Source organism: Staurois parvus, unplaced genomic scaffold, assembly GCF_062004578.1.
Source record: "Staurois parvus isolate SC_StPar_1 unplaced genomic scaffold, SC_StPar_1.0 ptg001461l, whole genome shotgun sequence".
In the NCBI taxonomy this organism is placed as follows: domain Eukaryota; kingdom Metazoa; phylum Chordata; class Amphibia; order Anura; family Ranidae; genus Staurois; species Staurois parvus.
Window position 1 is genome coordinate 146135 of NW_028319257.1, and position 26892 is coordinate 173026.

Genomic DNA, 26892 nt, shown 5'->3' on the forward strand with positions numbered 1-26892 from the left:
AAGCTCACTCATTTCTAGTCTGGAGGAATATTGTTGGGGTCACCTTTTAACTTATGGATGGAGAGAGGAACTTTGACTTTTTACTTGATTCCAATTGAGAAAACAATATCATTGGACCTTTGATGCTGAAAACTGACAAATTGTAACTTCCAGACATGTGAGCTGTAATCGATCTGTGAAACTCATAGAGAACAATTTATGAAACACATTTATTTGACATTTATAAAGTAGGAAAACTTAAAAGCTGCAAACATCAATAAAGAAAACAAATGTCAGGTATGTCAACCTGCCAGCTTCCACACAGAACTGAAATATCAGGCTTTAGTGACATTAAACTTGTCATTCTCCTGTGAAAGGTTTGGGAGTGATAGCTTCTGTTTTCCTATGATGATCTGGAAGGATCTACAGCTCGGCGTGGTCTCCATCCTCCTCTGACATCTTACGGATCTTCTCGGGGAGAACTTTGGTCCAGAAGTTGTATTTTCTGTCTTTCAGTCTCTGAGCTGCTTTCTGCTGAACATCAATCTGCAGATAATCTTCATTCTGGCTGTACTGAGGCCAATGAACCAGGCCAGGCCCGTTTGGATTGCTTCAGAGAGAGGGAGGAGATTATATTTTTACTAAGCACCAGAAACATAGAAGAGTGAGAGCAGAAAAAGACCAATGAACCATCCAGTCTGCCACTTGCTGATGAACCCTCTGGTGATATAAAGATCTATGTAGAGGAATCAGGACCTCCTTCCTCCTGGTGGAGATCCCTCAAGTGATATAAAGATCTATATAGAGGAATCAGGACCTCCTTCCTCCTGGTGTAGATCCCTCTAGTGATATAAAGATCTATATAGAGGAATCAGGACCTCCTTCCTCCTGCTGGTGACCCCTCTAGTGACATAAAGATCTATATAGAGGAATCAGGACCTCCTTCCTCCTGCTGGTGATCCCTCTAGCGATATGAAGATCTATATAGGAATCAGGTCCTCCTTCCTCTTGGTGGAGATCTCTCCACTGATATAAAGATATATATAGAGGAATCAGGACCTCTTGCCTCCTGGTGGAGATTCCTCTAGCGATATAAAGATCAATATAGGAATCAGGACCTTCTTCCTCCTGCTGGTGATCCCTCTAGTGATATAAAGATCAATATAGGGGAATCAGGACCTCCTTCCTCCTGCTGGTGATCCCTCTAGTGATATAAAGATCTATATAGAGGAATCGGGACCCCCATATTCCTGGTGGAGATCCCTTTAGTGATATAAAGATCAATATAGGGGAATCAGGACCTCCTTCCTTCTGGTGGTGATTCTTCTAGTGATATAAAGATCAATATAGGGGAATCAGGACCTCCTTCCTCCTGGTGGTGATACTTCTAGTGATATAAAGATCTATATAGGAATTAGGACTTCCTTCCTCCTTCTTGTTATCCCTCTAGTGATATAAAGATCTATATAGAGGAATCAGGACCTCCTTCCTCCTGACGGTGATCCCTCTAGTGATAATTTGGAAGCTCAGCCAAAACTTTAATTGTAACTTTGCATGAAGTAGGATAGTATTGGATCCTCTGTTGAAATTGTATTACTGCATTATCAATGAGTAGATTTGACTTCTTGTCTTATGGGGGAGGAAGTCACTAGCCTTACCCTGTTCGAGCAAAGTTGGTCCAATATTTCATCATGGTTTTGCTGAGTTTCTTTTCCTCCTCGGGATATTTGTCTTGAAAATAAAAAAGAACAATTGTGACCAGAGTAAGATCGTTCTTTACCAACTATTCCATCACATACATGTCAACTACATGTCATACATGTCAACTGTTCTGTATTCGCCGGTACAGTCCCAGATCTTGGCCCTCTCTCCAGCCAATGATTTGTCCCCAGCCATGTCCTGGGATCACAGCATCAAATTATGTGTTATTGCACATATAAAGTAACTCAAAAGGACATTTAGGGGGATCAGGGCTGTGAGGTAGAACAGGTCCAGGATAGATGAAAGGAGCATCTGTAATTCTCAGGAGCCATTTAAAGCCAATCTAACTATAAAACCTCCAAAAATGACCTTACTTTCACCTTCTACATTGACACTAATGTATTTCAGAAAAAAGGCAATATTTCACCAAAACTCAGATTTATGTTCAAATTTGTGGACTTGAATGCTCCCAATTTTTCCTGTCCTTAAGTGTTACATTGTTCTTTTATTTCTCTATTCTTAGACAGGGCTTCAGAAAGGTAGAGTATGATCACTGGCAGATATTTGATATATTGGAGTTATATTTAATATGAAGTGTCTGATACTCGCGTTCCCTCCACAGCTTAAAGCAGAATAAAAATCTAAAGAAAAAATATTGCCAGGAGGGAGGAATTTTTGGCAAAAAAAACCAAAGTATCTACTACCAAAAAAATCTTAATTTTTCTCCCAGCAATTTTCTATATTCAGTGTACATTGTGATGTGCCTGCTCATGGTCCATTGCAGGGATGATACAGCTCCTATGTGCATGCGCAGGAGTTACATCACCAGTGGCCACTCAAAAGCTAAAGAGCTGAACCTGAAAGAGTTACCATCGCAGATGGTGTCAGAGGGTGCAGCAGTGACAGGTGTTTGGACCTGTCATTAATCGAGGACATCACAGAGGAGGCTGACTAAGGGCTGCCTGGGGTATCTATCTATTGGACTATGTGTTGGACTATGTTTCCTCCTTCAGGGCGAACTTATTAAAGCAAAGGTCTGAAGGTCCTGACAGGGGACTGCTGTTATGTTTTAGGAAATAAAAAGTCATTATCAGCCCAACGTACATGATTTATAGAGAGCGCCGTCTCTCACAAAGGGACCTCCGAACACAAACACCAGTTCATCTGCGTGGTCGGCCTTCACCCACTGCGGTCTACTGTCCCCATAAAAGGATGGACGACGCTGGAATTCATAAAAGTAGACAGGGGATCCGGAATCTGAGAAAGAACAGGAAATACGTTTTAAATAAATCACATCTTCAGTGTTACTAGTTACATTAAATTAAATAAAATGCAATATATAATAAAGTTAAAGGGAGGTAGGTACATTCAAGCTATTGATCATTTATGGGCTCATTAATGAAAACTAATATCTGTAAACCTGCTGTAAACACCCTTTAGCTTAGCCAGATAGAGTTTGTTGCTTTATTTTTTTTAGGGAAAGACTGAGTAGCAGTCTGGGATGAGTCAGCCTGGATGTGAGGTAGAGAGGTTACCTCAGGACAGGCTGGGGAGGTTCTGATAGTCAAAGTTCCTGGAGCCCTCCCACCTCTCCAGAAACCTGAGAGTTGGATGGAAGAGGGGAGAAAGCTCAGATCTGCATACTTGAGGGACCATGGCCAATCCCCTGGCAGGAGGCTGGGCATAGTGACCAAGGCAACCCTTAAGTATCGCAAAGCCTGAGCAGCAGGAGCAGTTTTGGGTGGAAGATGGAGTGAGAGGCTGGAGTGTGGAGCCTGGGAGGGGACCCAGAGAAAGGGCCTACCTACAGGCAGGTGCTGGAGAAGAAGATCTCCACTGTACCACCATCTTCAAGGGAGAATATTATAAGCAGCAGAGAAGGAGCCAGTCTAGCGAAAGGCCTGAAGGCAGCCACCAAATCATTAAGCTATCAGTGTGAGTATTCTTACACCCAGGGGCATCCCAAGGCAGGTGCGGGGGGTGCGGCCCGCACCGGGTGACACCGACCGCACAGGGTGCCACCGGCTCCGCTCCACAAAAAGGTAAGTTGTAAAGCAAGCCGACGATCCCTGCAGGATGGATCCTGCGGGGATCGTCGGCTTTCTTTACAACTTACCTTTTTGTGGAGCGGGTCCAGTGTCCCCCCCGTATAGGCTGCATGCCGATGATCCCCGCAGGATGGATGGGATCTGCGGATTATGCTCAATCCGCAGATCCGATCCATTCTGTGGGGATCGTCGGAGGGGGTGTCACCAAGCGTTACTGCACCGGGTGACACCAACCCTAGGGACGCCCTTGCTTACACCAGCTGGGCCGCATAAAGGGGAGAGGGTAGTCAGGTGGAAATCCCAACTAGCTTCTCATCCGGGGCTTCTGTGCTAAATTGCCAGTTTCTGGGCCCCCTTGCCCAGGGAATACCCTCAGTGCAGCTGGGCGAAGAGGAGGATTCATCTGGGGTCTGAGGAGGTACACGAGAAAGCTGGAATGCTCTCCGAAGGGAGACTATTTTGTCCACATCTGTACACAGTCGCTAAGGAGTTTGTCCTCAAGTTTTCAGTTCCCTTGGGCATCCCATACACCCCTCAACCCTACCCGAGCTATCAACCCCTTAATAAAATCACAAAACCAAGCTCAACAACTGTTTACTGACTCTGAATGCAACGTGTAGAAGAAACTGTGTGTTGCCTGGCTGTGCAGAGCTGTAAGGGGACCCAAAACTCAGCGACTCAGGGTAGTGCTACACTATGTGCCCAATATGAGGAGTTCCCACCATCTCTGCACTGAATTCCTAGCTCTGTACAGTTTCTGAGAGCATTTTGAGGGAATCCCACCATACCTGCACTGAGTGCCTTGATCTGCACATATGCTGTGCCCTTTATAAGGGGTTCTCACCATCTCTGCACTGTAGCCCTGATCTGCTGTACCCATAAAACTCTGCCTTAGGTTTCCAGCTATCAGTAATAAAGACTCTGGTTGGTGGCTGGGGAGGAACACAGAAAGTTGTTTTCTGACACTTCTATTTCTTGGGATCTGGGTGGACATTCCACTGCCAGCCTTAGAGGAATGAATACAGTGAGTGACGACATGGCCACTTGCAGAATGTGAACAGTTTTCAATCATTTCCAGGAACTCTGTTGATGACACAGCAGAACCATCACAGCTCCCTCATTCTGAGAGCTCAGCTTTTTTTTTACCTGGCTCTGACCAACACACAAGGCATGCTGAAGGGAAGTGACTACATACAGGTCCCAATATTATGAATTCCTTCACATGCGTCTGACTGTTAGAGGAATAGGAACAAGATAGCTGATTTTTCGAAACACTATTGGATTAATATTACGTGCTCATTTTAAATATAAACAGTGCTCAGTGAAGTTCTTCTATAACAATCAAAACGAGGGCCATGAAGAGGTATCTGGAGCCTCACACCTCTGTGAAGTTTTGCTATCTTTAGTGACGGCATGACAAACACGACATCGCCTTGCAAGTCTAGAAAGTGATCTCGGTTTTCCAGAGGGTCGTCCGTGTTCCCAAAGTATTCATCCAACAATGTGTAATCCAGTCTGGAGACAGAACCCTGCACACACAGCAAATGCCAAATCAGATTCAGATTTACGACTCTCACCCTCCCAGGCTCCCAGCTACATGTCTAATGCTCATCATACACAATACAATCTGACCCTACAATCTCTCTGCAATCTTTTCTTTAGACTCATGAAGGCTCTTGTTTACCCATATCATAGTGTGGATCAGAGGCAGACTGACAACTCATGGGGCCCCTGGGCAATAGGGAATCATGGGGCCCCTGTGTCCTTGCCCAAACTAAAAAAAGCCTATGAAAAAGGTACCAGGGGCATCTCATGGGGCCCCCTACTGACCCCGGGCCCTCCGGGCAGTGCCCGAGTTTCCAAATGGTCAGTCCGCCCCTGGTGTGGATAGTAGTAGATGACCATAGCTTCTCCAAGACACATCTCCAGTTCTAATGAGTGTCCACAAGATAACCAACGATTTAAATCCACGCAGGTAGCACCAACACCTTCATCCAATCATCAGGAAATATGTCAATGCAGATGTTGATTGTCCGAGGACAGGATGGAAGGTATGAAAGTTGTGGAACCTCCTGTTCCAGCTGCATCATCCCATCCATGGTGTCAGAGAGTCTGCATAGGTGTTGGTAATTCTATTCATATGGCTGAAGGGGTTAACTGTTGTCAGAATGGAAGACAGATGGTGCTCAGGGAAGGTTGTTCCACTGAGGTAGATGAGATGTTTGTTAAAGATCCTTCTGAGTTTTTCCAACACTCCAGCTACATATGGGATGACTATATTACTCTGTAGTGCTCTGCTTCTCCCCTTCGTCTTCTATTTTTGAGTGACCTTGTCAACGCTTCTTAGTAGAACTCCAGTTATTTTTTTTCCATTAGTTCTGGTCCAAAAAACACATTGTTGACGCTAAACTCAGGTTAGGAGGCTAATCCTGGAGTTCTGTTTTAATGGAAGTCAAAGTCTGTGGATCCACAAACTTTCCAATCTCCCCTGAGATATCAGTGTTCTTTGTCTTTAGACTCCGAGTGTCAGGGGGTAACCCAGAAAAGGAATACGCAGAGACCTGGCACATTTGCCAACATCCAGCATAGCCACGCTCACTTGCGCAGGAATATTCATCAGACTGCGCACAACAGAACTTGGCACCCTCTGGCATTTTGTAAGGGTGACAGATACTCTCAGACTTTGCTGATTGGTCTTCAGCTCCCTGTATCCCATGCTCCTGTGTGCTCAGTACTTCTGGATTCCCTGTTACCGACCCTGCTTGCTTCTGGACTACCCCTTGCTTCTCTCTTGGCTCTAATCTTGGCTTGTTCCACAAACCTGTTCCTGCCTGATTCCTGTGTATGACCCCAGCCTGTCTCTGACCACATTTCTGTTTGCTCCTCTGCTGACATGTGCTCTGACCTTGGCTTTTGTTCCTGATCCCGTTTCCTGCCTAGCCCTGCCTGCTGTGATCTGCCCAGGGGCAGACTGACCATTTGGAAACTCGCGCACTGCCCGAGGGCCCGGGGTCAGTAGGGGGCCCCATGAGATGCCCCTGGTACCTTTTTCATAGGCTTTTTTGAGTTTGGGCAAGGACACAGGGGCCCCATGATCCCCTATTGCCCAGAGGCCCCATGAGTTGTCAGTCCGCCCCTGGATCTGCCTGTACATTCCAATGTGTCACCCGGGAACAGCTGGTTCCAGTGCCAAGCTTTCATTCATTTATTGCTGCAGACGTGTTTGGGTACAATACGGCTGGAAACCCGTGCTGCTTTGGGCTCAGTCCCTCCTGTTACCATCCTTAGGGGTGTTGTGCACTCTGCAAGGGGAGCCCCCTCATCATCTTGGCCTCAAGACCAAGTACATGACACCATGTTTGTTTTTACTGTCTTAGCCAGTTATTGCAGAGTTCTAATGACTCCCAGTTTGTGTTCCAGAGGCTGGAGGGTGTCAAATAGTGCATACTGGTCTGTGTGGATATAAATACTGGTTTATGTTCCTGACACTCATCAGAACTGAAGGAAAGGCTTGAAGAAGCTACAGAACATCTTCAACATTACGGAACAATTTCAGTTGAATCTGAGTAACTACTACTAACCAGTCAGTTAGGCCTTTACACTACATAATTAATGCATACTTACAACATTATGGTCACAGATCCTGGTATGGTATCATGGTATGAATCTCATCCTTCTGCTTTCCGAGTGGTTACACTCAAATCTTGGACACTATATGATTGGTCCTGGCCAGACATCCTTCTAAATAGATGGTGACCACCCATCATGCACACCCAAATCCCACTTCTATATATGTTGGAATTGCCCAGTCATGGCCCCAGTTAACACACTTAATGCCTTTTTGTTACTGCGTCTGGGCAGTAACTCAAATAAAGTTGATCCCAGGTCATGACCCAGGACAATCTAAATGAGACTGTCCTGTCAGGTTCTAATGTGTGTGGTGAGCATTTTCCAAACTGTCACAATGTGCATTGTGGGGTATTTTATGAGCTCCATGTAAGGGGTAGGGGAGGTTTACATTAAAACATCATTGCACATAAACTAAAGGTGGAGTCTAGTGGACTTTTAATATCCTATATTGACGACAATGGGGAAATTTTCTGACAATAGTCCCTAGCCCTGCCCCTCTCCACCACCAGCATTCCCACCACCACCACCTTGGGTTTCTTGCAGCCCAGACACTGGGGAGAAAAAAGGCTCCATGTATGTATATCTGGTGGGGAGAGATCCTTAAGCACGCAACATCCATTAGACTTCCAAAGTCCCAGCAGCCTTACCAGAAATGGAGAACGTCTCATCTCCGATTGGATCGATTCCTTCGGTAGCATGTTCAAGTAACCAGCTCCAAGACCCTGTCCAAAAACACATAGATTACTAAAGCTGCTCTTTACCTCAAGAAATCTATTCTGTTCCTCTCCAGTCACCCCATTAACTGTCCTCCTCACAGAAAGCAAACTCCAAAATTTTCAAACCCACTGACAATGCCCTTCATACGGTTCCACCATCTTACTTTTTGTTTCTTATCTCTAGCCACCTGTGGTCTTCAGTATACCCACAACCTGACATTCTTCTTTGCCACAACCTCACCACTAGTATCTCGTAGACTCTCAATGAACAAAGCCTTTGCTGCACTTGTTCTGCAGAAATCACCACCTTCCTCTATGATCTCCAGGATTTCTCCTTTACCGAACCTATTTTATACAACTCACCACCTTCCACTATCATCTCCAAGATTTCTACTGTGCTTCACCGGCACTATGGAGCTCATCATCTTCCTCTATGATCTGCAGGATTTTTCCCATGCTGCGCCTATTCTGTGGAACTCACCATCTTCCTTTATGATCCTAAGGGTTTCTCCTGGGCTTCACTTATTTTTTGGAACTCACCAACTTCCACTATTATCTCTAGGATGTCTCATGTGCTTCACCTATTCTATGGAACTCGCCACCTTCTGCTACCATCTGCAGGATTTCTCCCTTGCTGCACCAATTCTGTGGAACTCACTAACTTCCACTATAATCCTCAGGGTTTTTCCTGTGTTGCTCCTATTCTATGAAACTCACTCTATTTCATATCACCTGGATTTCTCCTGTTTTTGCTTCTTTTCTGTAAAACTCACTGACTCAAAACATGAGAAATGTGCTTGTATTGCAAAGATGTACTGAAAATGTGTTTTTTCCCAGGAAAACACTTTAAATTGGTTGCGGAGGTTTTCAGTTCTGCCTGAGAATCTCTGCAATTCATGTTAAGCACATCCGAGATTCACTGGCCAGATAAAGATTTTTAGACTCATTCCTCTGAGTTAAGCAGGCCATACATGAGTCAAAAAACTAACAAAATTTCATGTCTAAAGAAAGATTGTTCAATTTTTGAAACATTAGTGTGCTGCCAGCAACAGCTGATTTTTGTGCTGCCATCAAAAATGACAGATCAAACATGCTGGAATAGGTCAAAATACATTGTATGATTCCGCAGGTTAAGAAAAAAAATTTGTTTTTGCAGGGAAAGTCCCGAAATGATTGGTGGCACAACCGTATGAAAAATCAAAAATTTTGATTTTCGTTTGACAGATCATTAGTTTTTCTGCTTGTCTATGGCCTGCCTTAGCGATCACTCAAAGAATGCAGGTAGAGGCAGGAACTGACTGAGGACTAAGATATTTTATTATATTGCCATTAGAAGTAGGTTGTTCTCTGCCAACCAGGGGCGGACTGACAACTCATGGGGCCCCCGGGCAATAGGGGATCAAGGGGCCCCTGTGTCCTTGCCCAAACTCAAAAAATCCTATGAAAAAGGTACCAGGGGGCATCTCATGGGCCCCCAACTGACCCGGAGCCCTCAGGCAGTGCCTGAGTTTCCAAATGGTCAGTTCGCCCCTGCTGCCAACTTACCTTGGTGGGTTTCCTACCTGTGAGGCAATCCAGCCATATTCCTGCTCCGTCACGCCGATGATAAATGGCACTTTGTTGTTTTCTTTGGCAGCCAATATCTCTTCTGCAGGTTTAGGCAGGAAAACTCCATCCACACAGGCTGGTATTGGCAAGAAATTCTGCAAAGGGGCAACAAATGTGAACATGGAGAACCTGTTACGTAAAAGCTGACCTCAGAAGTACATAATGTTCTATGAAGTCCGCACAGGACAGGTTGGGAAGGTTCAACAGGCCCCCAATTTCCCTGCAGACCATAAATCTAGATTTAATATAAAAGGTGGAGAAGTTCAGGAAACATACCGAGTTGGACATAATAGAAGAGATCTCTTGCTCAGACTTCATCCGTAGACAGTTCACCAGAGAGGATGGCTCACATCCAGATATATTAGCTACCATCTGCAAAGGAAACCCAGAGTTTAGGAGGAATCATTACATTTCTGTCCTCCATCTTTTATTATTGTTGCTGCTATCTTGTCCTAGTGCCCTGAAAAAAAATTCACCAGTACCCAGAATCCTCTGAGCAGTACCGGACCAGACACAAGGCTGGGGATTAGGTTGGTGTACACTTCCTAAACATGCAATCACCTAGAAGCGATATTTAGTTTTACGTGCAGCCTGGTAGAGTGAGCCCTCAGCTTCTTAGGATCCATTCCAACCTATATGGGCATTAATGCGTATTTTGTGTGTTGGAACACACTGAGGTGGATTTACTAAAGGCAAATAGACTGTGTACTTTGCAAGTACAGTTGCACTCATTTTCCATAGTAAATATAAATGTGGTAAAGCTTTACTTTGTAAAGATTAACCAATCGGGGTAAATAAAAAACATTATTTTTGCTTGCACATGATTGGAGGATAGAAAACCAGCAGAGCTTTACCACATTCACTAAGCTCTGGGGAAAATGAGTGCAACTGCACTTGCAAGGTGCACAGTCTATTTGCCTTTAGTAATTCCATCCCATTACATTCAAGCAGCTTATTCACTTTGAATAGGTCCTTATCATGTTTCATTGTATATGTTCAACACAAAAGGGAAATTACTTACATCTGTATAGAAAATTAGCTCCTTTGGTGAGCTGACCATGAACCCCGTCATTATGGCCACTCCGCTCTGTGAGATGGCACGATGAAACAAACCCTGGGCCAATGGGGACAGTACCTGAAATCACAGAATAGATAGGCGTTCATTTTTAAAATCTTCACATTATGACTGCTTTTACTCCATTGCTGCATTCATCCTGGAGAATTACAAGACCCAGCAAGACTTACCTGCCAGAGCTTGTAGTCACTAAGTAGACTACATGGCCAAAAAAAGACACCTAATCATTACACATATAGGAGGTTGGTGGTCATCCCATTCCAAAACCATGACCATTATTTGGCACTGTCCCCAGCCCCACAGCCATTATTATGGAGACCCCCCCCCCCCCTTCATTGGCCATTAATATGGAATCCTGCACGACCAATAATATGGAGTTGCCCCCTCTAGACATTATTATGCAGTTGCCTTTTTGTGGTTATAACATCCTCCACTCTTCTGAGAAATCATTCCACAAATTTTTGCAGGGTGCCTTTGTGTACATTTGTGAGATCAGGTACTGATGTTGGAGCAGAAGACCTGGCTCACAATGCACGGTACAATTCATCTCAAAGATTTTCAGTAGAGTTGAGGTCAGGGCTCTGTGCAGGAAACTCAGGTTCCTCCACACCAAACTGGTCACTCCATGTCTTGGACTATGGAGCTGGCTTTGTCAAACTAACGTACCACTAAATCCTTGCAAAGTTGTTGATGCATAATTGTGTAATCCACAATCACTTATTAAGTAAGTATCAACCGTTACACTATATGACCAAATGCCCATGGATACCTGACCATCACACATATATGCTGTAAATATGTTGCACATCCTATTGAATGAGAAGACCTGGCTCACAACTGGCATTCCAATTCATCCCAAAGGTGTTCAGTAGGGTTGAGGTCAGGGCTCTCTGCAGGACACTCCAGTTCCTCCACACCAAACTGGTCAAAGGCCCTTTGGTCATAGCAGCCTATACTCTTCTGGGAAGACTTTTCACAAGATTTTGGAAAGTGTCTGTGAGATTTTGTGCCCATTTGTGAGCTCGGGTATTGATGTTGGATGAGAAGACCTGGACCAAAATCTGTGTTCCAATTCATCATTACAGGGCTCTGTGCAGGACACTCCTGTACCTCCATCCATCAAACCTATGTGAGCTTGTTGGATGTCACATTCCAAAACCATGACCGTTAATATGGAGTTGCGCCCTTTGCAGCTATGACAGCCTTTACTTTTCTGGGAAGGCTTTCCAAAAAAATGTTGGAGTGTGTTTGTGAGAATTTGTCCATTTATGAGGTCAGGTACTGTTGTTGGATGAGAAGGCCTGGCTCACAGTTGAGTTACAATCTAATTCATCCCAAAGGTGTTCAGTAGGTTTGAGACCAGGGCCAGAGGCGGACTGACCATTTGGAAACTCAGGCACTGCTTGAGGGCCCGGGGTCAGTAGGGGGCCCCATGAGATGCCCCTGGTACCTTTTTCATAGGCTTTTTTGAGTTTGGGCAAGGACACAGGGGCCCCATGATCTCCTATTGCCCAAGGGCCCCATGAGTATTCAGTCCGCCCCTGGTCAGGGCTCTGTGCAAGACACTCAAGTTCCTCCTCACCAAACTGGTCAAACTATATTTTTCTTAAATTGTTGCAAATATACAGCTACAAGATAACATTTTTTCAATTAGCCAACTCTGAGGAAACAAAGCTCAATGTTAATGACTTGGCCATACAAGGAGCCAATTTTGTCCAGTTCCTGATAAACTGGCCAAAATCTACTCAGTGGTTGGCCCTATTGTCCATCTCCCACCCAGTATCCCTTAGTTAAAAACTCAAAGGAGAAGGGCAGAAAACTGTCAGCCAAACAGCATCTGCATTCAATCAAGTGCAGGCATTATTCAGGTTTTTTGACAGCTGGTGGTACAATAGCTGCAGCGGAAGATTAGTCCATCCACACTGTGGGTCATGGATAGAGGAATCGATTCATTTTTTTCTTTATGTATTTGGTTAGTTTTATGGAAACACTTGGGACCTTATCCCCTAAAGAGGGTTTTTTAAAGTTTCTTTGGACTTTTGAAATACGTATTTCTTTTCTTTATACTGTATATGTCTGTTTTTCTTCACAGGAATTCTGAAGTGATGGGTTATTCCTATAGAACTGGCCTACAGAAATGATGAATGTTTGATAAATTCCAGCAGTTACCAGGAGAGCTTACCAGTGCAGAGACGCTGATTCCGCCTGCTGACTCCCCGAATATAGTGACAGATCCGGGGTCACCTCCGAAATCCTTAATGCTCTGCTGAACCCAACGCAGAGCTGCGACCTGGTCCAATAGTCCGTAATTTCCAGAGGCTGCCTGCTCATCTCCGGTGCTGGGATACAGATGAAAATGAAATCATAACATTTACACACGTTACATTTCTCTGCAACATTTAGAACCTCCTGTTGTGCTCTCTCAGATACAATGTAAAATGAGGAAGAAGGAGGAGGAACTACAGCTCAGTGCTCGGAGTGAATGATAATGAGGCCAGCCAACAGGGTGTGAGGAGAATATTTGTTCTCTGATTACATGCTGTTTGTTCATTCTGTATTTCTTCCCCCTACAGTGCAGATCAGTGCTATGCAGTCTATACAAGTAAGTAAATACATTGATTGAAGTCCCATGTACTATGACCTACCTGAGGAATCCCAGAATTCCTAATCTGTACTGGATCACCACATACACCACGTTTTCATGAGCACTGATTGCGGAGCCATCATGCATAGCGGCGGTCCCCATTACCAGCCCCCCGCCGTGTAAGAAAACCATAACCTGGGAGAAGGAGAGAATGGTTTGTCTTTTAACAATTTATTATCCTAGGACAAGGGGTGGCTCCAGACAAAATGTTTTGGGGGTGCTATGCTGGTGCTGGAAGTAGGAGTAGGGGTGCTAATGCGACACGCGAAGCATGCCACCTACCATGCACCTGTGGGTACGGCCAGCAAGTGGTTGTGGCCAGCAAGTAGATGACTTGTAATGTAACACTTTTCTCTCTTTGTGTAGACCAAATAAGACCAGAGATTGAATTGAGGAGACTGTGGGATTAAAATAAACCCAGCTGAGGCCAGAAATTATAACTCCCACCTTGTGTTAAATTCAACAATAACCCAAGCACAGCAAAATAATTACCTCCCAGAATTCCACAATAATTAATCCACAGTAGAACACAGAAATGAACCCCTATCACAGCACAGTATCTAACCAGGGCATAGTTTAATACTTCACCCTCTGCATGGCACAGTAATTAACCCCAGCATTGCACAATGTTTAACCCCCAGCATTGCACAACAGTTCACTCCAACACCGAACAACAAATAACCCTCAACATTGCACAACAATTAAACCCCAACATTGCACAATAATTAACCTCCAATGCTGCAATAATGAACCCCAAAAATGTTGTACATAATTATCCCACAACATTGCATGATAATTAACTCACAACACTTCACAACAATTAACCCCCAACACAACACCGTGATAAACACCCAGCATAACAAAATAATAAACCCCCAGCACTACACAGAAGTAAACCCCCAGTATAACACAGTAATAAACCCTCAGCACAACACAGTAATTAACCCCCAACAATGTACAATAATAAACCGCCCAGCAGTATAGCAATCAGTGTACCCCCTTCAATGTGCAACATACAACATAGCATACAGAGTGAAGAGGTCAGCACTATTTGGCATATAGAGTGTGGGAGTCATGACTATGTAGAACATTAGTTCCTCAGTGTACTCCCTTACATTGGTGGCCAATAATCTTCGTGCCCCCTTACATTAGTGGTCAGTGTGCATGTGCATAATGGTGGTTAATGCGCCCCCTGTAAATGGTGATCAGTATGTGCTCTGTATATCAATAAAAAGTAAAATATGCAGTGCAACCCTGCATGCCTTCTATAAAATTGTACAAATGGACTTATAAGTGCAATAGTAAAACCTATATATGGTGAAACCCCCCACGTATAATAATAATAATAAATGTAAAACACGTGCATCAATTTTACATTTATTATTACATGTGGAGGGGTTTCACCACTATTTTTTCCTTACAGCTCTACAATACTTCTTAACTTTTGCATAGGGTGACACCATCACTACTATGTTCTAATACCCTGTCCCTGACATCCTTGGACAGCTCTTTGGTCTTTGCCATGGTGGAGAGTTTGGAATCTGATTGTTTGATTGCTCCTGTGGACAGGTGTCTTTTGTATTTCAATGGTTTTTATTAATTTTAAACAGTATAAAACAGAGGCAACAAAACACACCCACGCAGGGGCTATCAATTGCACCAATAAAAAAGGCATAATAGAGCAGACAACGCTCTAATTCCAATAAGGCAAAACGTATGCCCACGCAGGGGCTATCAATGGCACATAGGTTACAATAACATCAGTAAGACTCTGACTATCGCAACTAAAGACAGTTGTCCACTGTCACATCAAAACAAACAGAAAAGGAGAGAAGAAGAGCAGAGAAGAAAGGGAAAAAAAACAAAAAACAAAAAAAACCAAAGAGCAGGGGTCCACGAGCGCCAATACCAAACTCCATTACCTCCCCACACTGGCCGGGGGGAGCGTGGGAAAGGCGTATTGCAACCACGGCTCCCATACTTTCAAAAATTTATGTTGAGAGTCGTTGCATATACTCGACATCTGTTCGTTGAGCATCATAGTAGTCATACGATCCCGCACCCCCTGGAAATGTACAAACGGACTCTTCCAGGCCTGAGCAATTGTCCTAGTAGCCGATAAAAACAAATAGGAAGCCAACCACTGCTGACAAGCCAAGAGGCCCGGTATGGGGCAATGAAGCAAAGCATACCGAGCATCCCGGCGTATGGAGAGATGGAACAAAGTGAAAAGGAGGCCAAACACACGAGACCAAAAACGAACCAACCTCGGGCATGACCACCAGATATGCAGTACATCGCCACGATGGCCACAACCCCGAAAACATCGATCACTACAGGCAGGGTTAGCCTGGGCCAGACGAGCCGGAACCCAGTACCAACGGAACAATACCTTGTAGGCTGCTTCCAGCGTGGTCGTATTAAATGAACATTTAGCTATGAGTGACCAGGCCCTACTCCAGTCCTCCGGATCCACAGCCACTCCCAGGTCGCGTTCCCACTGAACAACATATGAAAGAGAAGTGTGAGACGAGCGTCTGTTCAAAGCTGCGTAAAGAAGGGAGATAAGGCCCGGGGCGCCCGGGTGCTGCTGGCAAAGCCGTTCAAAGGCAGATTTCTGATATGGGAAAGCAGAAGTGGCTCTCAGCAAAGTAGCCAGTGCCGCAATTGAAGGTACCGAAAAAATTCCGCTGGGGGAACATCCCGAGACTCCCGAAGGACATTCCAGGCGGGAAAGGACCGAAAAATCAAAAAGTGTTGCACCTGTGAGAAACCATGAGCCACCCACCAAGAAAATGCCCTCGGGCAATCTAGACCCGGTGGGAAAAGAGGGTTGTTAACGATTGGAAGCAAGGGCAAAAAGGGTGACATCAGGCCACTGGAGTAACGTACCGAGTCCCAGACTTGTAGGCCATGGAGCAACATCGGACTCAGCGCCATAGGGCGCAGGGCAGGGGGAAGCCATAGGAGTGTTGACAGTGCAACAGGGGCACAATTAGGTAGTTCCAGCAGGACCCAGAGAGGAACATCGGAGGAAGCGTGCAACATAGACAGCGGGGCAGTCTGGCTCGCCTGATAATACTTAGCTACATTGGGTACCCCAAGACCACCCTGGAGTCTATGAGCAAAGAGCGTATTTCTAGAGACTCTGGGGTGTTTATCGGCCCAGATAAAACGCATAAACTTCGCCTGAAGCAACCGAAGAAAGTGAGGGGGAACCCGCACCGGGAGGGTACGAAAATAATATAACAATTTCGGCAAGATGGTCATTTTCACTGAATGAACCCGTCCTATCCAAGACAGGTGCGGAAATTGCCAGGAATGCATAAGAAAAGATAAAGAGCTAAGCAAAGGATAATAATTTGCAGCAAAAAGGGAGTCATAGGTGGGGGTCAAGCGAATGCCCAAGTATTCCAGAAAAGAGGAAGCCCACCGGTAAGGGAAGTGGGATTGTAGGCGCGAAACCAAATCTGAAGCCAAAGTAATATTGAGAGCGACGGTTTTATCCAAGTTGATACATAGACCCGTAATCAAGGAGAAGCGCTCAAGAACTCGTTGCAAGTTAGGAAGCGTCGTCAGAGGATTAGTAAGGGTCAAGAGGGCATCGTCCGCAAAGAGGCTCAGCTTAAACTCCTGTCCCGCGTATGGAACCCCCGATATATTGCAATCGGTCCGGAGCGCTAAAGCCAGTGGCTCGAGCGCTAGGACAAAGAGCGCTGGGGACAGCGGGCAACCCTGCCTCGTCCCTCGCCCAACAGGAAAGGGATCCGAGAAATACCCAGCGTATTTAACGGAGGCCGAAGGAAAGGAATACAAGGCCTGAATCCAAGAGAGAATAGAATCCCCGAAACCCCAACGAGACAGCACAAACCGCAGATATTCCCAAGATAGAGAATCAAAAGCTTTATATATGTCCAAGGACAGTAGGAATCCTGGGATTTTCCGTTGTTGCAGAAAATGTATAAGATGGACCACCTTACGGACATTATCACCCGCCTGCCTCCCAGGGACGAACCCTACTTGGTCCCGGTGGACCAGGCTACACAAATATTTATTGATGCGAAAACTAAGGATCTTGCCCAATATCTTCAGGTCTTCATTAAGAAGAGAAATGGGCCGGAAGGCTTGCGGTTCCTGGACATCGTCGGTCGTCTTAGGAATCATAGAGATATGTGCCCTAAGTGCGTCCGGAGAGGGCAAAGAGCCCTGTCGTAACTCATTGAAATAGGCCGCTAAAAAGGGCGCCAATAGGGCTGAGAATTTTTTATAATAGAGACCGGAGAAGCCGTCGGGACCTGGGGCCGCGGTGGACCGTAAAGATTTGATCGCTTGGAGCACTTCCGGTACGGTGACACCAGCGTTGAGGGCCGCCTGTGCTGCCTCGGTTAATCCAGGAAGATGGAGGTCTTGAAAGAATGCCTCTGCCTGGGCCACAGGGAAATGATCTGGGGCAGCATAGAGGCGCGAAAGGAAGTCCGAAAATCGGGAAACAATCTGCTGGGGATTAGAAGTACAGCCACCTGTGGAAAGTCGAAGTCGAATCGGTTTATGGGGTTTCCCCACAGAATTGAGTTTCCTGGCTAGCATGGGACCGGGCTTATTAGCGCAGGAGTAAAATTTATGTCTGGTCCAACGCAGGGCCCGTTCCGCCTCCGAAGAGGCGAGGAGGTCCAATTCTGTCGCCAGAGCGTCCCGAGAGCGTTTATGGGCCACGGATGGAGATGACTTCCAACGCGCATCCGCAGAGGCCAGGAGAGAATGAAGCTCCAAGAGTCGGCGTTCCCGCTCCCGCTTCCGGACCGCAGCCAGCTGTATAACATGACCCCGCATCGTGGCCTTATGCGCTTCCCAAAGGGGCACTGCTGAAGAGACCGATCCCGAATTTTCCGCAAAGTATGTTCGTAAAAAGAATTCTATTTGTTGGCAGGTAGCCTGAGTGGTCAGCAAAGAGTCATTGATGCGCCAATGAAAAGGGCGCCGTTCTGACCCAGAAAGGGCAAGGAGGAGTACCAAGGGATCATGATCTGACCAGGGTGAGGAGGGAATAGTTATCCGCCGGACCGAGGGGAGCTGCTGGACCTGCATGAATATATGATCAATTCTACAAAAACTGTGATGAGGATTGGAATAGAACGTAAAGTCGCGTTCAGTTGGATGAAGATCCCTCCAGACGTCCGCTAGCCCCGCCGTCCGTAAAAGAGAGCGCATACGTTCCTCTAGCACCAAGTCATGAGAGGGGGTCGCTCCCCGTGCGTAGCGCCTATCCAATGTGGAATCCAAGGTAACATTCGAATCCCCCATAACAAGAAGAAGACCCTTAGAGTGTCGAGAAACAATGGTGCAAAGATGCGAAAAGAATTTATGCTGGAAACGGTTAGGCACGTAGTAAGAGACAAAGGTAACCTCCTGGTCCCAGAGGGTACTTGCAGAAGCAAATACCTGCCCGTGGGGTCCGCTATATGCCTAGAACAGACAAAGGGGAGATTGCGTTTAAAAGCTATCAGAACACCCCGACGCTTCTCAGGAGCCGAGGCCGTGTAAAAGATGGGATAGTGATGTGAAAGATAACGTGGAGCGGAGGACTGAGAAAACCTGGTCTCCTGTAGACATACCACATCAATTTGTTGCGATTTGAGGTGATGAAAAACTTTAGCCCGTTTCTGAGGCGAATTGAAGCCTTGAACATTTTGTGAATGTATTTTCAAAAGGGGCGAGGCCATGGCGGTATCAACGCAACACGCTCAGCAGAAAAAAGCCCAAAGCAGCCAGCAATCTCCACTCCCAATGGCAATCGGACCATGGCGTCCCGGAACCCTGCAGAAAACAAAAACAAAAAAAAACAGAGAAAAAGAAAAGAACAAAGAAAGAAAAAAGGAAAAAGACACAAAAAGTATACATAACAGTGCAATTGTGTCACACCAATGGTGACGTGCATCCTACACATGAAGGATACAGTTAGGGGTAACTCTACCGCCGGACACATGGCTGCAAATGAAAACATCAAAACAGAAGCCCTCAGAGGGCAAAAAGGTAATAAACATAATATAATGTAGTAAAACTTAATAAAACTAAAAGTCCCAGGAGCAGGGACCTCCGCGATAACCTCCCCATAGAAACCTGGAGAACCATAGGGGCCAATCCCCTTCCACCCAACCAGACCCACCGGGTCAACCTCCCACCCCGGAGCCCGAGGAGCAGTATCAACCCGGAACGCAAACAAACTGGGGGAGCCCCAAGGGCCAAACTCTCGGTCCCGTCAGAGAGTTCATTGGTGAGATGATACATGGAAAATCCAGGACGCATCTTCAGCCCGGAGAAGAACAGGAAGGACTTGATCGCGAAGGGGTCTGAGACAGGGCCCTCTTCCTATTGGACGACCGCTCCCAGATGCGGCTCGGAGGAAGCGGCCTCGCCGGGGATCCAGATGAATGAACTGGGCTCCGATCCGCAGCCTCCGGCGAAAGAAGGTGTAAGGATTCCAGGAGAGAGTGAGCCTCCTCTGGTGTAGCCACAGAGTGACTGCGGCCCTGGTAGGTGAAGGTGAGGCGGAACGGAAAGCCCCAGGCGTATTTAATACTATGTTTCACCAGGACCGAAGTGAAGGGCTTCAACTGGCGGCGCTTTTGAAGAGTGGTCTGGGAGAGGTCCGCGAAGAGCTGATAGCGATGCCCCTGGAAGCTGAGATCAGGTTTATTTCTGGCCGCCAAGAGGATGGTTTCCTTAGTGCGGTAATAAGTGAACTTGATGATAATGTCTCTCGGGGGCCCATCCGGTCTTCTGGGGCCCAATGCACGATGTATACGATCAAATTCAAGACGGTCAATGGGAATGGCGGACATCAGCTCCTGGAACAGAGCAGTAGCAGTGGAGGTAAGATCCGTAACCGTTTCCGGGATACCCCTTAACCGCAAATTGCCACGGCGGGAACGATTTTCAAAATCCTCAAGCCGTAGCAGCGCGTCCGCCAATTCTTTCTTGAGGTCGCATAAATCCTGCTCGTGATTTTCAAGGACCGTAGCCGCAGCATCCATTTTATCTTCAAGGTCGTTCGTCCGACTGCCCAACTCCCGAATTTCCCGTGAGAGACGGTCGGCCAGCTTGGAGGTAGCGGAGGACAATTCTGATTGTAACATAAACTGGAAGCGGCGCAGGAGCTCAGCATCCCGCAGAGATGGCATGGGAGACTGCTGGGATGGCTCCATTGGCATGGGAGACTTCTGGGATGGCTCCAATGGCATGTGAGACTGCTGGGACGGGTCCTCCACACTGCCATGATCCGACCCACCTGCAGATGGTGATGGCATGGGACCCAAAATTGCGGCTGGGGCTCCATTTAAGGTCTCCGGCGGGAGCCGCGAATCCGCGGACGGGGTCCTGGAAGTGTTCGGCGGCCGGCCCAAAATCGAGGCCCCGGCTTCAGCCGCGATCTCCGGCGGGTAGGCCGCAAACTTCTGAACGGCCCCCCGGGAGCTGGAGGCACGGGCGGCCGGCGTTTTTTTGCCCATCAGGGCACCAGGGAGACAGGGGGCCAGTGAGGAAACAGGGGGACCCCCCCTGGAGGGCGAAAATCGGCCGATGTGTCCGGCGGCCAAAGCACAGATTTAGAAGGCAGCCATCCTGGCTGCTGCTCACGAGCGCCCCCCTGGACAGGTGTCTTTTATACAGGTAACAAAATGAGATTAGTAGCACTCCGTTTAAGAGACTGCTTGTAATCTCAGCTTGTTACCTGTATGAAAGACACCTGGTAGCCAGAAATCCTGCTGAATGATAGGGGATCAAATACTTATTTCCCTCACAAACATGCAAATCAGTCATCAATTGTTAGACATGCATTTCTTTTGAATTTGTTGTTGCTATTCTGTCTCTCAGTGTTACAAAACACATACTATTCAATTTTTAGACTGATCATTTCTTTGTGAGTGGGCAAACATTCAAAATCAGCAGGGGATCAAATACTTTTTTCCTTCACTGTACACAGTGCATGGTTCAGGAGCATGCTATGTACAGAGTGTGGCATTCTGGAGTGTGCTACATACACAGCGCAGAGATCAGGAGTGTGCTACATGCAAGGTGCAGAGATCAGGATTGTGCTATGTACAGAGTGTGGCATTCTGGAGTGTGCTACATACAAGGTGCAGAGAAGGAGTGTGCTACATACAAGGTGCAGAGATCAGGAGTGTGCTACATACAAGGTGCAGAGAAGGAGTGTGCTACATACAAGGTGCAGAGAAGGAGTGTGCTACATACAAGGTGCAGAGATCGGGAGTGTGCTACATACAAGGTGCAGAGATCAGGAGTGTGCTACATACAAGGTGCAGAGATCAGGAGTGTGCTACATACAAGGTGCAGAGATTGGGAGTGTGCTATGTACAGAGTGTGGCATTCTGGAGTTTGTTACATACAAGGTGCAGAGATCGGGAGTGTGCTACATACAAGGTGCAGAGATCGGGAGTGTGCTATGTACAGAGTGTGGCATTCTGGAGTGTGCTACATACAAGGTGCAGAGATCGGGAGTGTGCTATGTACAGAGTGTGGCATTCTGGAGTGTGCTACATACAAGGTGCAGAGATCGGGAGTGTGCTACATACAAGGTGCAGAGATCAGGAGTGTGCTACATACAAGGTGTAGAGAAGGAGTGTGCTACATACAAGGTGTAGAGAAGGAGTGTGCCACATACAAGGTGTAGAGAAGGAGTGTGCTACATACAAGGTGTAGAGAAGGAGTGTGCTACATACAAGGTGCAGAGATCAGGAGTGTGCTACATACAAGGTGTAGAGATAAGGAGTGTGCTACATACAAGGTGCAGAGATCGGGACTGTGCTACATACAAGGTGCAGAGATCAGGACTGTGCTACATACAAGGTGCAGAGATCAGGAGTGTGCTACATACAAGGTGCAGAGATCGGGAGTGTGCTACATACAAGGTGCAGAGATCAGGAGTGTGCTACATACAAGGTGTAGAGAAGGAGTGTGCTACATACAAGGTGCAGAGATCAGGAGTGTGCTACATACAAGGTGTAGAGAAGGAGTGTGCTACATACAAGGTGCAGAGATCAGGAGTGTGCTACATACAAGGTGTAGAGAAGGAGTGTGCTACATACAAGGTGCAGAGATCAGGAGTGTGCTACATACAAGGTGTAGAGAAGGAGTGTGCTACATACAAGGTGCAGAGATCAGGAGTGTGCTACATACAAGGTGTAGAGAAGGAGTGTGCTACATACAAGGTGCAGAGATCAGGAGTGTGCTACATACAAGGTGTAGAGAAGGAGTGTGCTACATACAAGGTGCAGAGATCAGGACTGTGCTACGTACAAGGTGCAGAGATCAGGAGTGTGCTATGTACAGAGTGTAGCTATCAGGTGTGCACTGGAGTGCAGAGTTGTGAATTAGGTGATTCTCTTGAATAGACTGCATTTGCCTGGATTCACTAAAGGTTATCAGCTTATGTGACTGGAGCAGCGATATCCCTCCACAGGAAAAAAAAGAGTCCCCAGCCTTCTGGCATCATTAGAGGATGTGCAGGTACAGTAAAATAAAATTTAAAAAATTGTGACATATGCAAGTAGTGGCATCTGAATTTTCGGGGTGCTATGAGGGTGCGTAAAGAATTTTTTGGGGTGCAGCCCCTGCCTGGGACAGTCTGTGGCTATGGGAATCTGACCCTGGGGTACTTCCTTAGTCCTTAATATTTAGGAGGAAATAAAGGGACTCATTTCAAGTTATTACAATAAAAACAGATCTGCAGATCTTCCATCTGTTGGTGACCTTTATATATTGTATTTACAAACTATACACTGATAGAAAATAATACAACTATTTCCACTGCTCCCCATCGCAAGAGCATCTTCACCAACACTACTGACTCCCATGCAGTTGTGGCAGTGTGACAGTATGCCGGGGCTGAGCAGTTAGGAGCACACAGAGGACATCAGGACACTTACAGGTAGCTTTGCGTTGTCACCTCGGTCAGATGGAGTGAAGACGTTCAGGTACAGACAGTCCTCAGATGTGGGAGGAAGAGTCACCACCATATCGATTAATTTCAGCATTTGTCTGAAATGTTCTGCATTCTGGGGGCACCTGAAAAGAGACAGTCCTTGTCAACTGAAGAGGTCCAGAGGATGCAACTGTCCCTGGGCTCAGTGGGCACCCTATATATCTGCTGTTACCAATATTTCCCAGCTGAGTGCCAACAGATACTTCTCTTTGTATCTTCTCCTTCCCCTACTTGATAGTTGTGTTTGCAGGTGTACGGGCCAAGGAACTCAGCACAGGAATGGTGGGAACCCCTTACAATGGGCAAAGAAGGTGTGCAGACCCAGGGATTCAGCACAGGGATGGTGGGAACCCCTCATAATGGGCACAGTATGTGTACAGACCCGGGAACTCAGCACAGGGATGGTGGAAACCCCTTACAATGGGCACAGCAGGTGCACACACCTGGGAACTCAGCACAGGGATGGTGGAACCCCTCATAATGGGTACAGCATGTGTACAGACCCAGGAACTCAGCACAGGGAAGGTGGGAACCCCTCATAATGGGCACAGCAGGTGTACAGACCCGGGAACTAAGCACAGGGATGGTGGGGACCCCTCATAATGGGCACAGCAGGTATACAGACCCGGGAACTCAGCACAGGGATGGTGGAAACCCCTCATAATGGGCACAGCAGGTGCACAGACCCGGGAACTCAGCACAGGGATGGTGTAAACCCTCATAATGGGTACAGCATGTGTACAGACACATGAACTCAGTGCAGGGATGATGGGGACCTCTTATAATGGGCACAGCAGTTGTACAATCCTGGGAACTCAGCACAGGGATGGTGGGAACCCTCATAATGGGCACAGCAGGTGTACAGACCCGGGAACTCAGTGCAGGGATGATGGGAACCCCTCATAATGGGCACAGCAGGTGTACAGACCCGGTAACTCAGCACAGGGATGGTGGGAACCCCTCATAATGGGCACAGCAGGTGTACAGATCCAAGAACTCAGCACAGGGATGGTGGGAACCCCTCAGGGGTTTCCCTAAAGTGCAGAGATCTCGTAGTCACCAGAGATAGAAGAGACTTTCAGAGGATTTCTCACTCCAGCCTCCACCAAACACTGAAATATCAGGTCCACTTTATGATTTTAGGAGATTCAGTTGTGCCAATGAGATGACGGCTCACTTCTGGAGACTTACATGGGTGGGTTTTCTGCAGCTTCTCTCACTGACTCCCAGGGTTCGGGTGGTTCTGGTGCTGCAAATCGTAGCGGCCCCACCGGTGGTTTTGTAAATGGGATTCCATAGAAAGCGTCCACGGTTCTGTCCGTCTCTTTCACCGTTAGTGTCGTCCCTCGAAGCTTTCCATACCTTGTGTCCACCATAGGTCTACCACCATCTGCTGGGCCTGAGAGCAAAACACATCCACATCACATTCATCAAGGGATAGCTATTTATTCAGCCTGATTGAAATATTCTTAGCAATATATATAGATAGTCCCAGGGGCGGACTGACAACTCATGGGGCCCCCGGGCAATAGGGGATCATGGGGCCCCTGTGTCCTCGCCCACACTCAAACCACACCCAAAAAAGCCTATGAAAGGTACCAGGGGCATCTCATGGGGCCCCCTACTGACCCCGGGCCCTCGGGCAGTGCCCAAGTGCTCGAATGGTCAGTCCGCCCCTGGATAGTCCTAATCAATAAACTCCCATATAATCTTTAAGACAATAAAGTCATTTCAAACTCATTTAACTCTGCAGCTTCATTAAAGAAATCCCAGGTGATCCTGCCATGAAGATTTGTGTTCCGGTACTTTCTGTTACAGGGTGACAACGCTCTGTTCCTGTCTCCCGTTGTGCTCCCCGGTTGTCACTCAGTCACAGGACCTTCAGATGGAAGCTGCAGTTGGTTGTTTCAGCACACTTCACACAGACATGGGACACTGTAGTAACCATTAGGACCCCCCCAAAAAAATGCCATACAGCAGGGCATGTAGTCAGAAAGCGGCTGCAAAAATACCACAGAAGATCAGACGCACTGAAAAATAAAATCGCAGCTGTATATGATAGAGAGTCCTGGAGATGTACCTTGAGGAGAATGCAGCCTGGTTCTCATTTGTAAGGAATCTCCAAGAATATGTCAGATCTTATTGCTATGAGTATGTGAAGTACCAGGAAGGCCCCTCCTTATTATATAACAGATACATTTACAGGCAGTGGCATCCCGAGGCAGGTGCGGGGGGTGCGCGCCGCACGGGGTGACACCTACCGCACAGGGTGACACCTACCGCACGGGGCGACACCGGACCCACTCCATGAAAAGGTAAGTTGTAAAGCAAGCCGATGATCCCCGCAGAATGGATCCGATCTGCGGATTGAGCATAATGGATCGGAGTCCGAACAGGTGTAGAGACCCAGGAACTCAGCACAGGGATGGTGGGAACCCCTCATAATGGGCACAGCAGATATTAAGACACACAGAAATCTCAACAATAGAATTTTGGGGAGACAGACACTGTCAGAAGGAATAACAAAAATATCAAGTTTTAGTAATGCTTTCAATAGGCACTATTTGAATTATTATGACAGAATCTTACCTGTCCCACCAGTTGCCTGGATGGAGCAGCTCAGAAGAAGGATCAGGATGACAGCTCCCATGGTTGTGTGAGCGATGGGAGAAGGAGGCGTATTATGTACATGTAGTCCGGCCAGAGATCTGTACAATAAGCGTTACTGGCTGGCGGCTGTCCAGGATCTCTGCAGATCTCTGCAAGGACATGAAAACCTGGAGCGTACCCAGAATCCTTCCTGATAACACCAACTGTGACTACCTCTGAGGACAAAGTGCCAGCTGGGTCAGCCGAGGTGACCAATACGAGTGCCAAAGTAACATGATTATTGCCAGGAATTGGCATTCAAATGGAGCAATATAATAACAATAATAATCTCCACTCTCACTATGACCCAGCACAATATTCAGATATTCCATGGTGGTGGGGGATAGGTCATATTTCCAATCCTGCCATTAGATGCCGCCATCTTTTATTTGGTCTTTGAATGCAGCTTTTGCCAGTATTCTCGAGGGGCAACCTGAACCAGCTCCAACAACAACTTGTGCTACAAAAATATTTACATTGTTTCCTTTATAGTCATTATAGAACAATGGACAGAATATAATCAGAATATTCACACTGAAGATCCACAAAGGATTCACAGTGATCACTGAGGGGGAAAGCACATTATTCACGATCCTCTCCCCCGGGATCCTATCCTATATAATGACAGTCCATTAACAGCACAGGTCCTTGTTAGAGGTATCCGGTGATAAGATGCCGCTGACTCAGGCCTGCTAATTTGCGGGTCAGGAAGAGGAACCACAAATGTTTTTATTGGTAAGACTGACGCGTTTCAGTAAAGTACCACTCCCTTCATCAGGATCAGCTGAAATGAAGCTCTTCATGTGATCCTTGCGGGGGGTCTGTTTTCATGACTCCATCAGTTC

At 46.7% G+C, this 26892-nt stretch overlaps 1 protein-coding gene across 1 annotated transcript; it reads right to left on the reverse strand.

Annotated features, from left to right (window-relative positions):
* Positions 1-195: 195 nt before the first annotated feature.
* Positions 196-26051, reverse strand: LOC149435852 (fatty acyl-CoA hydrolase precursor, medium chain-like). The gene is made up of 13 exons (XM_089662365.1): positions 25988-26051; positions 24590-24791; positions 23343-23481; positions 13403-13536; positions 12940-13096; positions 10704-10817; positions 9959-10054; positions 9637-9777; positions 8006-8080; positions 5110-5257; positions 2785-2937; positions 1638-1710; positions 196-589 (listed from the first exon to the last, which is right to left on the reverse strand). Exons 1-13 carry the CDS (start codon positions 26046-26048, stop codon positions 403-405), a joined length of 1680 nt encoding a protein of 559 aa, XP_089518491.1. The 5' UTR covers positions 26049-26051; the 3' UTR covers positions 196-402.
* Between the last annotated feature and the right edge of the window lie 841 nt (positions 26052-26892).